This window comes from Talpa europaea (genome assembly GCF_964194135.1).
Source record: "Talpa europaea genome assembly, chromosome: 12".
In the NCBI taxonomy this organism is placed as follows: Eukaryota; Metazoa; Chordata; class Mammalia; order Eulipotyphla; family Talpidae; genus Talpa; species Talpa europaea.
The window spans coordinates 78,263,975-78,281,140 of record NC_140079.1 but is presented as its reverse complement, the minus strand read 5'-3'; the positions used below and the strand labels follow the sequence as shown (position 1 = coordinate 78,281,140).

The following is a 17,166-nucleotide window of genomic DNA, read 5'->3' as shown; positions in this document are numbered from 1 at the left end:
ATCACTGTAATATTTTGATATGTAATACATACACAAACTTACATTCATAATTATTTGTGTTTTATGTGTGCTAAATTATAAGCCACTTGAGTACATGGAACTGTTGTTCACTAGATTTTTAGTAAATGCTCGATATGAGTTTTAAGTGTTTTTTCCCCTTATAATTCATTTTCTTGTTTTGATAGTTTTCTAATTAGAAATGTTTATATTGTACCTTCACTTTCAGTATCCAGCCCCAATGAGTATCAGTATCTTTTTTTTAATTTTTTTAATTTTTTTTACATTATTCATTTTTAAGCAATCTAATTAGAGTATCTTAATTGAAAACATTTTAGGTTTTATGGTTATGGAGATAGAACAGTGGTATTGCAAAGAGGAATTAAAATACAAAATGAGAGCAAGTAAGATAGTTTCACTTGAAGAACTATTTTTCTGGTGTTCTTAGAACAGAAGCAGGATTTCCTTTTGGGAAGTAGCAAAATCCTTAGTTATTAAACAATTTTAGCCCTCTAAGAATTGCATCACTGCCTGGTTCTTCTGCTTTAGCAAATTTATCATTAAATATTTGAGACAACCTGGAATTTATCTCAGGAAAGATGAGGAATTTCTTTCATGATTGAGCTAACCATAGATAAGTTACTTTCCACATGTTAATATTGCCCCTGCAAAAAGGATGACTTTGAGCAGACTTTTGATTTTGTTGCAAGGGAACTCATTTATTACTTTTTTGTTATTGTTGCATTTCATTGGTAATTGATAATATATAAGTTTTGGAGTGCAGCTACACACCTCTTCAAAAGTATGATACTACACTGTGCTCCCCACCACGGTTTTAATAACTCTCCAGCACCATCCAGTTGACACCCACAACTCATTCCTCCCAAAATTGCAACTACCATTTTGTTGCTAGAGTCAAAAGGTGGTTTTTATTTTGTTTTTGTTTGCTTTATTTTTTTATATTCCACATATGAAGTCATCTGTTATTTGTCTCTCTTTTTGACTTAGTATAATCACCTCACAGTCCATAGCAGGACTTCATTATTTTTATTTATTTATTTGTTTATTTATTTATACAAGCACTGGGTACAGTCAGAAGCGTGGGAGGGTGAGAGAATTCACCAGAGTCAGAGCGGAGAGCCGAACAGGCAGAAGGACCAAGGTACACTGCTGAGGGGAGCAGCGGGCGGCAGAAGAGGTCTGCGCTCCATTTGGGACCCTCGCCGGTGGCCGGGGATCAAACTGGTGCTGCAGAGGCTGCGTGCAGCTTCGCAACCCAGCGCTCAACCGCTGCGCCACCGTGGGGGCCCTATTTTTATTTTTTTAAAAGATTAATTACACGAGAGATCTGCTGCTGGGCCATGTGGGTCAGCTTCCTGGATGGGGATCAAACTCATGCTGCAGTGGCTTATGATAGCTTGATAGTGCTGAGACTTAACCCCTGCGCCACCGGGGAGGCCTCAGGTCTTGCTCTCCATCCTGCTTCCTTCTCCATTCTCTGCAGCTTCTCCTCCCTACTCAGCTCCACCCTCCCTTAGGTGGGACAGGGAACCTGGAACCTCCCCTTTTCATGGGAGCACCCTGTTTACAGGTTAGCTCCTTATGCAGGGATGAACTCATGTCTCAGTGACTGGTGATATATTTTGATAGCGTTGAGACTTTAACCCCCTGCGCCACCAGGGAAGCCCATCATCTTTTTTTATAGCTGATCATTTGCATAAGTATCTCTTGTAAAAGGGAGGAAAATCCTGTTTATTTTTTTCTCTGTGTGTTCTGCAAGCATTTTATTTTGGAAATTTTCAAATCTAATAAAGTTTGAAGAATAATAGAATGGACACTGATATGTTTATAAGTTTCACATTAACTTTATACACATACACACATAACCTTTATGCAAAACCCTTTTAAAATAATGTTGGCTATCTTGACACTTAATTCCTAAATACTTTTAAGTTTCACCTGAGAATAGTGGCATTCAACTAACTACATTCTACTAATTATCATTCTAAAAAGTTAGCAGTGATACCATAACTTTTCTCCCTGCCATGTTTAGATTGTGACATCTGCTTTTTCTTCTTATAGCTGTTTATCACAGTAGACAGATCATAGTAGCATTGATTATCATATTTAATGTTTCTCCAGTCTTCCCTGCCTTTGTCTTCCATGCCAAAATAGAAAGCACATAATTGAGTTTATCCTGTTACTAGTAATACTAACTTCAGTTACCTGATTATGGTTGTAACTGTTATTATTATTTTCCATTTGAGAAGGGATTTCTCCAGTCCTGAGATTAATAATAAGCTGTGCACGACAATGCTAGATACTGTAAATATCTTGTTCCCCAGAAACCATTTTTTAGGTGGTTTTGGCATTCATTGATGAGCCTTTCCTAGATCAGTTACTACTACATTGGTGGTGGTTGCAGTCATAATTCTTTAATTTCATGATTCCTACATTTATCAGCTGATAATTCTTATTGGTGTAAAGAAGAGCTCTTTTATTCATTGTAATAGACTCTTTTATAGGTTCACAGTAAATTTGATCAGAAAGTACAGAGTTCCCATATATTCCCTGCCCAAGTTGCATATCTGCTAGTCAGTGAACCTACATTGGCAGTGTCATTATCACCCAAAGTTTACATCATTATCCATAGCTTACTTTATTATTTTTTTTTAAATTTTTTTAAAGATTGATTTATTTATTTATACAAGTGCTGGGTACGATCAGAAACGCGGGAGGGTGAGAGAATTCACCAGAGCCAGAGCGGGGAGCAGAGCAGGCAGAAGGACCGAAGTACACTGCTGAGGGCAGCAGCGGGCGGCAGGAGAGGTCTGCACGCCATGTGGGACCCTCACCCAGTGGCCAGGGAGCAGCCGGGGATCGAACCGGTGCTGCAGAGGCTGCGGGCAGCTTCGCAACCCAGCGCTCAACCGCTGCGCCACAGGGGAGGCCCCATAGCTTACTTTAAGGTTCACACTCAGGAGCATACATTTTTGTGGGTTTTGGCAAATGATAATGCTCCCATTTGTTTTTAAGCTTTCTATAAAGTATTTTAAACCTCGGATTATAGATGCCAGTAACAATGTATACTATGTGTCAGGAAGCATATAAAGCACCATATATTTGATACTTCTCAATCTGAAGGGTTGTGTTGGTGTTAACTCAATTTTACAAATAATTGTAAAGAAGTTGAGAAACTCAGTCTCAGGGTCACTATGTCTAGTAAGTAACAGCAGAGAGTAAATCAATGACTCTGTATATGAGCAGTGATGTAGCAGAGCTGAGGTCCTGCCTGTGCCACCTGGTAGCTCTATAATCATGTATAAGTAAACAGCTTTCACTGTAAATGGCATTGAGGTTTAAATGGATTCATAACACACATATATTTGAGGATCCAGTGAAATTGTGCTTGAGGAGTATGTCTATTGCTGCATGAAATGTACAATATTTTTTTAGAGCTTACTGTCTATAATCAGATAATAGCAAGAATTGTATTATGTGTATATTAAACTTCAGCAGCTTCTGTAATCCTTCCTGAATATGATGCAGTCACTCTTTCAATGTCTGTTTCTATATGGATTAGTACTGTTTGTAAGGGAGGTGGTTTGCTTAGGTTGCAGCCTATGAACACTGCAGATGCTGGTTTAAAGTGAATAGGAGAGGGCCTCCCCGGTGGCGCAGCGGTTGAGCGCTGGGTTGCGAAGCTGCCCGCGTCCTCTGCGGTGCCGGTTCGATCCCCGGCTGCTCCCCGGCCACAGGAGGAGGGTCCCACATGGCGCGCAGACCTCTCCTGCTGCCCACTGCTCCCCTCAGCAGTGTACTTCGGTCCTTCTGCCTGCTCTGCTCCCCGCTCTGGCTCTGGTGAATTCTCTCAGCCTCCCACACTTCTGATTGTTGCCAGTGCTTGTGTGTATAAATAAATAAATAAATCTTAAAAAAAAATTAAAAAAAAAAAAAGCACCAGCCCAAAAAAAAAAAAAAGTGAATAGGAGAGGTCTCACTCATAGCAGGAATTTAGAAAACCTAAATAAGGGACCAGGAAAAAGACTAATTAATATAAAAATCAAAATCAACAAGCAACTATAAACCAGACACACACTACCGGGGGCTGGGGGAGAGAAGGACTAGGGTCAAAATAAAGGGGGGGGTGCAATTGTATGGGGAATATAACCAAAATGAAAATGCATACATTGTGCAAAAATGAAAAATGATGTAAGAATTATAAAATATTTTTAAAAGTAATAATAAAGTGAATAGGAGAAAAACAGTTCTCGTAGGACAACATATTATACTTGGATTTTACTTTCCAGAGAAACTTGGTTTTGTAGGTTGTATGTTTCTGTCACTAAAAAACAAGTACCTTTTTCATAAATGGTATTTTGGAATACTCTTTATCTTTTTTTTTTTTTTTTTTTAAGATTGACTTATTTTTGTGTAGAAGAACTGGGGTACAGGCCAGAGGTGCGGGGGTGAGAGAAGTCACCAGAGACAGAGTGGGGAACAGAACAGGCAGACTGACTGAAATACACTGCTGAGGGGAGCAGCGGGCGAGACAGGAGAGGTCTGCTGCGCCATGTGTGGGTTAGCTCCCTGGCTGGGGATTGAACTCAGACCGTGGGGGTGATAGCACTGAGACTTAACCCCTCGGCCACCAGGGAGGCCCCTCTTCATCATTTCAAGAAGATATACATGAGAGTGGAGCATTTTACTTGCCAGTATGGCTGAGTAGAAGATGTTTTCCGTACCCCTGAGTTCTTGGGAACAAGACCTCATGGGCAGACTTGAACTCTCTTCTCTTTCACCTCCTAGGTCCCGCGGCAGTGCTGGTGGCCATGGTTCCCGTAGCCAGAAGGAACTGCCCACAGAGCCCCCCTACACAGCATATGTAGGAAATCTACCTTTTAATACGGTTCAGGGCGATATAGATGCTATCTTTAAGGATCTCAGCATAAGGAGTGTACGGCTAGTCAGAGACAAAGACACAGACAAATTTAAAGGTGAGTTTGGGGGAATACTTAGGGAGGAGAGGGTCCAAACTAAAATCTTAGTGAACCAGAGGACTCTAATTGTGAAAGTGCTTTCAATATTTGCCCTGGCCCAAGAAGCTGATGTAGACATAGCTCTTTCACCCATAGGACTTCAGTTCCACTTGGAAGAAAATGTTTTAAACATATGACTTGTAGAAATATATGTCATATGCCCATGTAAATCTGCTGTTTCCTGCTCCATATAGTAGTCCTGTCTCAGCCAATGAAGGAGTTACCTGAAAGAGCAATGAAGAGGTAAAACTGAGGACTTTTCAGGTGCATTTATTTCACATTGGTGGGCTCATACATTTTTCTTGGTAGTATTCCTATAATCTAGTTTATAAAATGTAAAAGATAACAGGTGCTGTGACTGTGCATTTGTGACTTCAGAGCATGAGTTTAGGAAAGGGCTCAGATTTCAGAAGTGGTATGTATGTACATGGTTTCTTAGAGCACATGAGCAGAGGAGTAAGTGAAATGATCAAATCCATAGTAATTCCTTCAAGGTTTCCTGAAGGGAACTGTGCTTAGTTTTTCAGTGTATGATGCAAGGTACAGGACACTTGGTTTGCCTTATTTATCTAGAAGTGGCACTCTTTAAGAGCTAGAGGCATATTACTCATTTGAATGGGTCTATGTATACATGTATCTATCTGTGTGAAAGTTTTTTTTTGATATTAGAACCTGAAGCCTTGTTACAGTAAGTGATCAAACAGTGAAAGCAAATCACAGTAAGGTCTGTGAAAGTAAGTTCTATCATTTTGCCTATAAGCAAGCATTAAGGATTAAAACTTAGGGTAAAACTGTGGGTGCAGTCAGCCTTCGGGCTGAGTCAGTGGCAGCAGGTTTTAGAGTTGTCTCATAGAGGATCATCTTTAGTTTTAGCAGTTCTGGTGTGTAAGATGCCTGCCTTGGCTTTTGCTGCTCTGAACTTGTTTCTCTCAGGTCCTCTAAACATTAAATTTGCTTTGGTAATGGGGTGGGGAGATTTCTTTCCAGCCAAGCTGTACATTCTCTATATAAATGCTTAATGAACAGTTGGTGAAGGGCAAAGATTGGAGCCAGGCCTTAAAAGCATTTACAGTCTAGTGGGCTTTGAGGGTAAAGTGTGACCATCAAAGTGAGGCAGGGGTAGGGAATAGTGTGAACATATTGGAACGTGGGGAGTGCTTGCCCCAAATTTAGATTCAATAAATAGCAAGGAAGGTGAAAGACAAAAGTGTCGACAGGTAAAGTGGAAAGCTTATTCAGTGCTTTGAGGTGGGAGAAGGTATAGTTTCCTTTGCTTGGAATGTTTTCTATTTGAAACGTAGGTCAGAATCCAGCAACAGGGAGACCAGTTGTTAGGTGTACATGCTTAAACCTGGACCATTTGTCTTTGACTTAGCATCCCAGGGAGCTTGCCCTTACTGCCGAGGGTATATTTTTAGCTTTGTAGGAAATTTTATGCCAACTGCTTGAGTAGTAAATCATAAGCACTTTCAGCCTATTCCTTCAGAGCACTTCAGTATCAAATTTGAAATCGTAGGTTATAAAGTCATTTAGAAGTCAGAACTAAAAGCACTGCAATGACCCAAGAAAGGTTTTAACATTATTGTTTAAACATACAAGAAGAAAGCCTTATAAATTATGGGAACTACTCCTGAGAGAGAAATCAAACATTGTATGAAAATGAACAATGGTATAACATAGGTATAAATGAGTATTTAAAAATAAAAATATAAAAGCAGTTCACTTAAAAAAAAGAAAGCTGTTTTTATAAAACAGCTGCTATTTCAGTACCTGTTTGATAAGCACTTTCTGCTAAAATATAACTGAGGGAGGAATAGGCCTTAAATTCTGCTTATTGAAGGGTAAAGTGCACTTTGACTCTCAACTAGTCACTGTGAATCTAGATACAACAGAAGCGTGGTTCTGATGTGGGAAGTGACATGGAGGGGGATCCCACCATGTCTTAACCCAGAATTCCATGAGGAAAATGGGATTTGTTTTCTCTTACAGGATTCTGCTATGTAGAATTTGATGAGGTGGATTCCCTTAAGGAAGCTTTGACTTACGATGGTGCAGTAAGTATAGATACCTTCAGGTTTTCTCTTACATTTGTATTTGAGTTTTGTTTTTGCCAATACATAACACTATTTTCTCCTTATCATTAGCTCTTGGGGGATCGGTCACTTCGTGTGGACATTGCAGAAGGCAGAAAACAAGATAAAGGTGGCTTTGGATTCAGGAAAGGTGGACCAGATGACAGAGGTGATTAGTTCTTAACTTGCTCTGTGCCCAGTGCCCACCAATTACAACTCTGGAAGGTTACTACTAAAACAGTCTCAGGTCTGATAGGGTTTTGTGAGTTTTTAAAAATGTGTAAAATCTTAGAATGGACGATGCTTCTGCAAGCCTGGGTTTTTTGTTTTGTTTTGTTTTGTTTTGTGTTTTTCCTGTCAGCAGCAAACACTCTTATAATGATTTCTTTGAACTTCCCATCACATGAGTTTGTACGTACGTCTTCCCAATGAGTTTTTCCATGTTTGTGCAGCAAGGTAATGATACAACCTCAACTTTATCTTTTTTGTGTATCCTCAGGAATGGGTGGCTCTCGAGAATCTAGAGGTGGATGGGATTCCCGGGATGACTTCAATTCCGGTATCAGTATTTAAAGTATCACCACTTACCTTTTTCAGTGGCCTTGCTGCTGTTGTATGTTTCTTGTGAGTAGCTCGCCTGGCCAGGCTGCTACTTTAGTTCCTTTCAAAAATGAATCTTTCCTAAAAGGTACCCAGGCATGCAATAAGCCTCTATTAGAACTTAAATGGTGGGGTCGGACTTGGAAGGTTCTGCACTGTGGGTGAATTAAGACTGATCCACCTTCTTTTGTTACCTTTCCTTAGCCATATTTCTCACACATGTCTTTATCTCCTGCAGCAGTCTCTGTCAGAGTCCAGCCCAGGGAAGCCTCTTGGTGCTGGTGTGTATGACACAAATAGAAGTACTATTACTTGTAGAAATAGCATGGAGGTTTTAGCAACTTACAGAAAGCCTTGTAACTATAGTTCATGGTGGCTCCCTCTTAGATGGTAAAAGGATCTTTGCGTGACCTTTTTCCCCTCAAGGGTCATGGAATTCATATCCCTTAATGGTGGACATTATCCACTTTACCATTCCTTTACTTAGCTCACTTGAGGCAGACTAGTAGATTCCTTGGTGGCTCAACTTAAGATTTGTCAGTTTGCGTGTCAGTTCTCTGCTTTGAAGGAATTGAGCCCCTAAATTATTCTTTTTTAATTATATAAAGTAACTTTTTAAAAGTCTATTTTCTTTATTATAAATATGAGCTGCTCTCTGTACTCTGCTGTGTAATATGAGAACATCTGCTCACTCTTACCCACCCTCTCTCTCACACACACACACCCCCAAATCAAAACAAAACTCAGTATAAAATAATTGGTAAGTATGGGGAAATTGGTACAAGAGATCTTCCGAATCTAAATTTTTTTTTTAATTTCCAGTATTGTTTTAGCTAAACAGATGATTATTTATATCTGTTGACTAATTTAATTCTTAAAAGTCTTGTAGCCAATCAGAAATGAGCTTATTCATAAAAGTACAGTATAATCCAGTAAACCTGTAATTTTATGTATAAGCTGGTCTCTGATTGAAACACGCAACAAATGACTTCTCAAATCCAGGTGCAGTGGCTCAATGAGTGGCGGTCTCTAACCTGCCAGTTTTATATTCCATGGTACTGTAGAACCAGTTCAGAGAGCTCCTCGCTCCAGAACTATGGAAGTTACCTCATGAACATCATCAGCCTTTCTGCCATTGGCTTTGCTTGGGTTTTTACTCTGAAGCAGAGGTGGATAGTGAACGTAGCCAAGGAAACAACTACCATGCCACATACCAGTTCTAGTGTGAACTGGTGATATCTAATACCGGAAGTGCCCAAGTGGTGGAATAGTGCCTATATACAGCTTTTGCGAAAGTCTTTTTTATTCTTCAGCAGAATACTATTTTTAAATAAATGGTACATTTTGGGGGGTTTTTTTGTTTGTTTTTTAAAAAGATCTATACCAAGAAAACATGAGGAAAGCAATGCAAATAAAAAATTCCCAGCACCAGAAATAGCCATTGTGTGAAACTAAACTTTGTGAAGAAAATTCAGAAAATCTTATGACTGGTATGCCTCCTAGAAATTGGCAACTTTGATTAAAAGATAATAATTCTATGTCAGATCTTGCTTTCTGTGAATAATCTTCCCGTTGCTCATCTCATAAGAGATTTAAAATGAGGCTGTTGCCTGAGGTTAATGTACACTGGCTTTTCCCCTTTCTCTACTTTGTTTTCATGCACCTAGACAAAGTAGTTGTTGTATTTATCTTGTCAGTGTGATGAACGTGTACTAATTTGTTTTTCACTAAACACCAGTAGCAAAAAATTACTTAATCTCCTATTAAAGGAGAGTAGCTTTAGTTCTGTGCTCACATGAAAAGGTACACCTCACAGTTTGGGGGGATATCGGTGATTTTCTAATTAAACTTATTTAATGAATGTTGTATGCTTAACCATAACCACTTGTATCCAAGTGTGTTTTTCCCCAAGTAAAGTTTTAGCACGTTTTGTTAAAATTGATGTTGTTCAACTCATTCTCTGAACTGAATTTCAAAGAACCCTCTCTATTTCCAAGACACTGAACAGAAGATACCACCATTAGAGGTTGTTGAGTGTCAATATCTGAGATTGTTAGCTTCTATACTGCAGACACCATATTAGCAAATACCATATTGCTTCTCGGGGAAGTAACAAGATTAGGTTCCTGTCTCTGGTCACAACATTTTTGTCAACATCTCAATACGTAATCTTTTTATGTGTGTTTCTGTTTAAAGGCACTTTACACATATTGTTGACTCACAGGCAACAGTACTTTTAACATGTGCCTGAGCAGAGCTTATCTGGTTTCTGTTCTCTCCGTAAGGCCTCCTTAAATGTAAGAATACTAGACCGCTCTTCAGCACAGTTTGGGTACCATTTTGAGCAGTGAAATCACAAAAAAAAAAAAGAGCAAAAATGTGGTAGTAGATAGTGGGGAAAACCCTTGTACAGGTGAAACCAGAAGGCAGAGTACTGCCTTGTTCCTCCTCAGCTGGGAACATGCCTGACAGGTGACTGAGATCTTGTTCTCTGTGCATGCCTGTGTGACAGCAAAGTATTGCAGGTGTTGATTTTGTGGTTACAATGAGTGGATGAATTTACAAATACAAAATTTTCTAATGGGAATCTACTGAGTTAAAGAAGCATATACTCTCGGACTCAGATCTTCTCAAAGTTCAGCTTTGAGAAGGTCTAATCCCTTCCTCAGAGGGATTAGAACATCACTTTTGGGGGCTTAAACCAGGGGGGGCAAGATCATTTGTTAATTACAATCTTAGTGTTTACATTTTTACTGGAAATTAGCTCTTTAAAAATTAGAATTAGCTTAAGTCACCAAATTGAAAGACCTTCACTTAAATACAAAACTAAATACAGCCTAATTTTTTTGAAAGGTTCATTAAGAAAATTTTCTTCTAGGGCCTCCCCTGGTGGCACAGCAGTTGAGCGCTGGGCTGCGAGGCTGCCCGCAGCCTCTGCAGCGCCAGTTCATTCCCCGGCTGCTGGCGAGGGTCCCACACCACCAAACAAAAAAAAAATTTTCTTCTATATACTGATGAACATTGCAGCTTAACATTTCTAAGTGAGATGCAGTTTACTTCTTGGCAATTGCACAAATGAAAGGGTGACATCCCCTTGCAACCAGAGGAGGTATAGGTGGGCTTGCATTCTCTGCTCTACAGCAAGTCCCCCTACTCCCAAGCAAATGGGCCTGAATCGGATAACTGCTTTTTTTACCACACAGGTGCTTTGCTTTTAGAATGGTCGATACCTGAAATGCAGCAGAAACAGAAAAATGGGGAGTGTCACCCAGAGGTGACTTTGTATTTTTATTTTGTCTTAATATCTAGCTTTTCCTGTGACTTTGCATTCTAAATTGAAACTTCTAGATTTCAGGTTTTTCTTTCTAATAACCATATAGGCTTATATTAGAGAATGGAATAAAACATGCTGTGAGGATTTTTGTTGTTTTAAACCATATTAAAATATGGCCTTACATGGTATTCCACTTTTCCTGCAAACTAAGAATTTAAACAGCTCATTTTATTTTAAAGTTAAACTCAGAAACAATTCACAAAAGCTGCGTGATCAGCTTTGAGATAGTACTTTAAAAAGTAATTCACTGTCACTTTCCTTCTTCAGGCTTCAGGGATGACTTCTTAGGAGGCAGGGGAGGGAGTCGCCCAGGTGACCGGCGAACAGGTCCCCCAATGGGGAGTCGTTTCAGAGATGGCCCTCCCCTTCGAGGGTCCAACATGGATTTCAGAGAACCAACAGAAGGTATGAACAGCTCATAAGCGGACGAATCTTGTCATGATTGTTGTCTGTGTCAACTTGACCGGTGTTGCTACACACTACCCCTTGGTCTCAAATACTAAGTTTGCCTCTACTAGAGTATCTGGTAATAGACTAGTAGTTCCTTAAAGCTGTTTTGTTTTTTGTTTTTTGTTTTTTTTTTTTGGTAAGATTTATTCATGTATTTATACAAGCACTGGGTACAGTCAGAAGCGCGGGAGGGTGAGAGAACTCACCGAGCCAGAGCGGGGAGCAGAGCAGGCAGAAGGACCGAAGTACACTGCTGAGGGGAGCAGCGGGCGGAAGGAGAGGTCTGCGCGCCATGTGGGACCCTCCTCCGGTGGCCAGGGAGCAGCTGGGGATCAAACGGGTGCTGCAGAGGCTGCGGGCAGCTTCGCAACCCAACGCCTAACCACTGCGCCACCAGGGAATCCCGTAAATGGGTAAATCTTTAAAAAAAAGAAAGAAAGAAAATGGGCTGGTTCTAGAGATCAGCATAAGTCTGCTATTGCCCAGCTGGGAGGTGGGATCTGTGCTTGGTAAACCATGTTTGTTTCTTTTTTCTTTCTTTTTTTTTTACTCCTCCAGAGGAAAGAGCACAGAGACCACGGCTCCAGCTTAAACCCCGAACAGTTGCAACACCCCTCAATCAAGTAGCCAACCCCAACTCTGCTATCTTCGGGGGAGCCAGACCCAGAGAGGAAGTCTTTCACAAGGAGCAAGAATGAGCTCTCGGGTGGGAGGGAATGGGGTATGGGGGAGCCTGAGCAAGACCACAACTGGCTAGCCCCCCTGGACCGGCAGTCCTGCAGTTACCATTCCTGCGCCTGACCTTTGTCCTCCTTTCTTACAAGGAAAACACAGAGCTTGTGAGTGCATGTCAGCAGTTAACAAGTGGTTTTTAGTACATCCTTGGCTTTGCTGTATCTAGCTAGTGCCTGTTTTGTGCTTTTTTTTTTTTTTTCTGCCACTCCTTCGCCATTTATCCTCCTGTCTTTTTTCCTTCTTGCTCCTTGCTTCCTTCCAGCACATGAGTTTCTTTAGAGGGACAAAGGCAGCCACCACGTGGACTTCTTTGGATTGAGGTGCGACCTCATTTTTCTCCTTTGCTTTCTCTTTTACTTCAGGCACACTGGCCAGATTCCAGTTGCTTCCTTTGGTTTTCTCAGTGCTTCTCTTCTGACTGCATGTTGAGTTCTGTATTACTGTGGCTGCCAAGAGAACAGAGAAGTCACAACTTGGATAGTGTCTTGATTTTATTGGCTGTGGTCAACATACAGAATTCAAGGCACCTTGTTTTCAGAACAAGGATAAAATAATCTGTTGATCCTTGCAAAGTCCTTCCTATCCCTATTTATAGGTAGTCCTGTCTCCATCACCTCCTCCCCAAATAGATTGTTTAAGCAGAGTAGGCTCACATTTCAAGCAGCCAAACTGAAAGGAATAATGTGAAATGTTGGTGGGGGGTTCACCTACAAGGAAATTGAGTGCATCACGATGTTCACGGGTTTCATCATTGCCCCTTGAACGCTGTCCGGCACTGCTGTATCGCAGGCGCCGACATCTGGCTGGGGGCAACGAGCCGCCAGCGTGTTGGTTTCCACCAGGCAGTGGTGCTGTGGGGGCTGAGGGTGTTGGTGTGGAGAGCTGTGCTGGGCTGTGTAGTGCACATGTTGCTTTTTCGCAGATCCCTGTTGTCTGTGTTTTGCATCCCCCTTGTGTTTCTCTGTTCCCTGGTGTAAGTAACATGAGATACTAAGCTTCCCACCATCCCCCAATTTTATGGTGAAAATGAGCCTAGAATTTGGCTCTTTTTTGCTCTTTTCCTTGATGAACTGAAATTTTTACTATGCAGTAAGTTACTGGATCTCATCCTTGGGACAAATTTTATTCTGTGTGGTGTTCGGCTTTACCTGGGGCTAGGAGACTGGGCATTATGAGCTTTTGCGCTTGAACACGTGTGTGAACAAGTCAAATTCTGTAACACCCAAGTCCCAGTCTGTCCCTTTGGGAGTGATTTGGGGTCAGCAAGCCGCTAGAGCCCCTGAGAAAAGAAGCCCTCCCCAGCATGACTTGGAGGGCCGAGGGAGCCCAGCCCGTGCGCGCAGTGTGCTCAGATGGCAGTTCATCGCTCGCCGGCACCCTTGGCCTCTCTTCCTCTGTCTCTGTTATAAGGCCTCAGCAATTCACAGAACTCTCCCTCCTTTCCTTCCTTCCACCTGTCATCTCTGCTTCTGAAATAAGAACCATTTGTATAACACCAATACTTAACTTAAGAAAGACATGCATTATGTGGTTGTAATCAAACCAGATGCTTTCAGATGACCTACTTACATCTTCAATGTGGAAAGATTAAGAACAAAACAAATTCATCTAAACTTCTGGGCAATCCAGTTGACTTTTAAATGTAAGAATGAAATTCCAAACACTTAACACATTCAGCTATATGACAAAGTAAATCTATGGATATGGTATTTTGTGAATGATCTTTTAAATAAAAGAAACCTTACGTAATATTTAATGCTTGTCTTTATTTTGAGCTCTTCTCTGCTGCTTCTGAAATTTAATTTGGGAGGCACGTCCCAAATTTAGAGAAGTGTGCTGTGAGATGAGCATCTTTTAGAAGTCACAAGATTAGTGAAATTGTTTTTATAACTTGTGATGATTAGACATGGGATGCCAAAACCACCCCACCTCACCCCCACCCCCATTTCCTAGAAGTGTAACTTTCCTAATAGAAACCCTACATCCAGTTAGTCTGGCAGGAGTTTTTGGATAATAGAATTGGTTTTTTTCCGCAAGATGGAAGAAAACAAGTGCTTGCTCATCATGTGCCCACTTTTGTCAACTCCTTAATTGTTTTCAGAAGAAAGTCTCGGTGCTCGTCGTGGCCATGGTGGGAGCTGCTTTGTGGCGAGCAGGTCATGGTCAGGGAGGCTCTGCTGTGTAGTTTGCCCTTCAGTGGTTTGGGTTTCAGTGTCTGGGAGGCCCCCCCTTTCACTGTGCTCCCTTCACTCACCTCCAGGTAGGACCCTTGACTGTGGCTAGATCCGTAGAAGACAGGCTGGAAGGTGCCTGGTGACTATGTGCTTGGGCTGCCCCGAAGCTCAGAGTGTATAGCCGGGGATGCACTGTCTGCTGCTGTCTCCAAGGGGGGAAACCCTGAGGAGGAGGGCATGCGGGATTCTGGGGCTGGAAGCCAGAGACTTGGAACATGACTCCAAGACACTGCCACGGTCCTTGAGTTCCCAGCTCTGAAGATCCTTGAAGGAGGCTTATCTAGATCCCCCAATGATTGAGGATTCTTATCACTGAAACTTGTGCAGCTGTTGCCCTGCCTTTCCCCCAGATGTTGCTGTAAGTTGGTAACTACTGCTTCTCATGAGTACCTATATCCTTGGCTTATAAATACATAAGTTTCTTTAATGTACCTGCTGCCATCAGTAAGTACTGAGTAAGGAAGACGTTTATGGGCTTTGGCAGGTCTGTGATCCCTGGTTTCTATACTATTCTTTTTTTTTTTTTTTTTAAGATTTATTTTTATTTATTTATACAAGTACTGGGTACTTTGTTTGTTTTGTTGAGAATTCACCAGAGCCAGAGCGGGGATCAGAGCAGGCAGAGGGACCGAAGCACACTGCTGAGGGGAGCAGCGGGCGGCAGGAGGGGTCTGCGCGCCATGTGGGACCCTCCTCTGGTGGCCCGGGAGCAGCCGGGGATAGAACCGGCACCGCAGAGGCCGCGGGCAGCCTCGCAACCCAGCCCTCAACCGCTGCGCCACCGGGGAGGCCCTCTATACTATTCTTGAGGCTCCAGAGAAACAACTGAATGGAGTGCCAAGCGGGTCCATTTTGTCCTGGGTCAGTTTGTTCCTCCAGGTCCTAATAGGAGAGAACTAGAAGCTTGAGTTTCCCATCATGACTTACAATGTCCAGCTTTTTCAGTGAGGTCTCATTGAGCAGGAGGCATATGTTTGAAGGAAGGTGTCGGGATTGTGACCTTGTATCCACCTGAATGCTGAAGTTCGAATTCTGTAATTTCTAGGGAATTGGCCTGGTTTTTTCAATGAAGCAGTTATTGGGTAGCAATTATTTAGTCTAGGACAAGAGAAACTAATTTCAGTTTGTAAACCTGCTCAAGCTTGAGGCTCGCTAGAAGGTTCCCTTTGGAATGACAACCTTGGTATTCCATGGTCCTTCCTGAGCTGATGGTATTGGGCGAGTGGGGTCATCAAGACTCCCCTTGTATCTCCCCGAGGAGCTCCTCCCCAGGGTGCTCTCAGGGAAGTCAGGAGGGGAAGTGGATTGGGTGTCACATCCCAGACTTTCTAAAGGAGCTTCCAGAAAAGAATAGTAACCCATGGTGCATGCCACATGTATCGCCTGGCCTGCTCTATACCCCTGAGGGAAGAGTGCTCAGAGGACAGGCCGCTGGGCTCCCGAGCTTTCTGCAGGTGAGGCTGTCCAGGCCTTTTCTGCTGAGGAGCTTTGCTCATCTGTTTGATTCCCAATCTTAAACAATGTTGTGTTTGTATGTGTGGTTGGCCAACTTTGAGTGTTCCTTTTGCAATTTTTTTGTTCTGAAAATGAACTAAAATAATGAAGATAATTACAATCCACTAATCACCCTCTTAGTGGATTGTAATTACCCAATTTGTAATCACCCTCTAAAATACTAAATATACAAATAATAGCACACTATTTCACAGTGGCCATCTCCTTGGTGTTCACTTTGGACACCAGAGAGAATATATTTCCAGTACCTGTTCTTTTAATTCACTGGGAGACAAGGTTAGTGTTTATGAAATCATTATTGGCCTGGAAGTTTAAATGGTATTGGAAGGGAGGGAGGGGAGAGGGGGATGAAAGCAGCTCTTTGGCAGCCCAGAGATTCTGTAAATTGTACCAAGATTCCTTGAAATTGGTAGAATTCTTTCTAGTATGTATTATACTCGTGTGTGTGTGTGTGTGGAAGAACCAGGGTGTCGGCAAGAGGTATGGGAGGGGTGAGAGGGTTCACCAGAGACACAGAGGGGAGCAGTGGGCGAGACAGGAGAGGTCTGCTGCCATATGGGTCATCTCCCTGGCTGGGGATGGAACTCGGGCCTTAGCAGTGATAGCACTGAGACTTAACCCCCAGGCCATGAGGGAGGCCCTCATATGCATTACACTTTATTGAAATAAAGAGTATGCTCACTAGATTTTTAAAAATTATCAAAATAAAGTGAGGGTATATGAAGAGTTCCTGCAAATAGGCAGGGGGATAAAAGCAACCTGATAGAAAACTTAGTGAAACATTAACATCTCACAGGAGAACATGGGCCCAAAATGATGTTTTAGCACCATTAGCAATCAGAGGATTATAAATAAAGACTAACATTTTGTGCCCATTCAAATGGCAAAAAGCAAGCAGCCCAACAAACCAGTTGCTGGAGCGTGTGCGTCTCTCGGGTATTGTAGCTGACAGTGTAAATGGGTGCAGCCACTCTTGAAATTAGCTTGAAAATGGAGTGTTGCCTTAGCCGATAGCCCAGTGGCCTCCCCTCCCAGGTCTACAGTCGCAGGATGTGTTCAGACACCATGAAATTGTCCGCAGACGAAGGGCATGAGGTAAGTCAGCAACGATGAGGGTCACGGCAAATGTAGCAGAGGGGAGTAAGCCCCAAATAGGGGAGTAAGCCCCAAATGCTTCAGAGAGCATGATA

At 42.1% G+C, this 17,166-nt stretch overlaps 1 protein-coding gene across 2 annotated transcripts in view; it reads left to right on the top strand.

Moving 5' to 3' along the window:
* Positions 1-12,815, top strand: part of EIF4H (eukaryotic translation initiation factor 4H) — a gene marked incomplete at its 5' end in the record, with an annotated part of 29,709 nt that extends 16,894 nt beyond the window's left edge. Inside the window, 6 exons of one of the 2 annotated variants that reach the window (XM_084249609.1) lie at positions 4,807-4,994; positions 7,026-7,090; positions 7,181-7,277; positions 7,608-7,667; positions 11,310-11,447; positions 12,051-12,815. In XM_084249609.1, coding sequence (XP_084105735.1) covers positions 4,807-4,994; positions 7,026-7,090; positions 7,181-7,277; positions 7,608-7,667; positions 11,310-11,447; positions 12,051-12,190 — 688 coding nt within the window. In that variant the 3' untranslated portion in view covers positions 12,191-12,815. The remainder of the gene's footprint in view (positions 1-4,806; positions 4,995-7,025; positions 7,091-7,180; positions 7,278-7,607; positions 7,668-11,309; positions 11,448-12,050) is intronic. The other variant, XM_084249610.1, reaches the window with a different exon arrangement.
* Between the last annotated feature and the right edge of the window lie 4,351 nt (positions 12,816-17,166).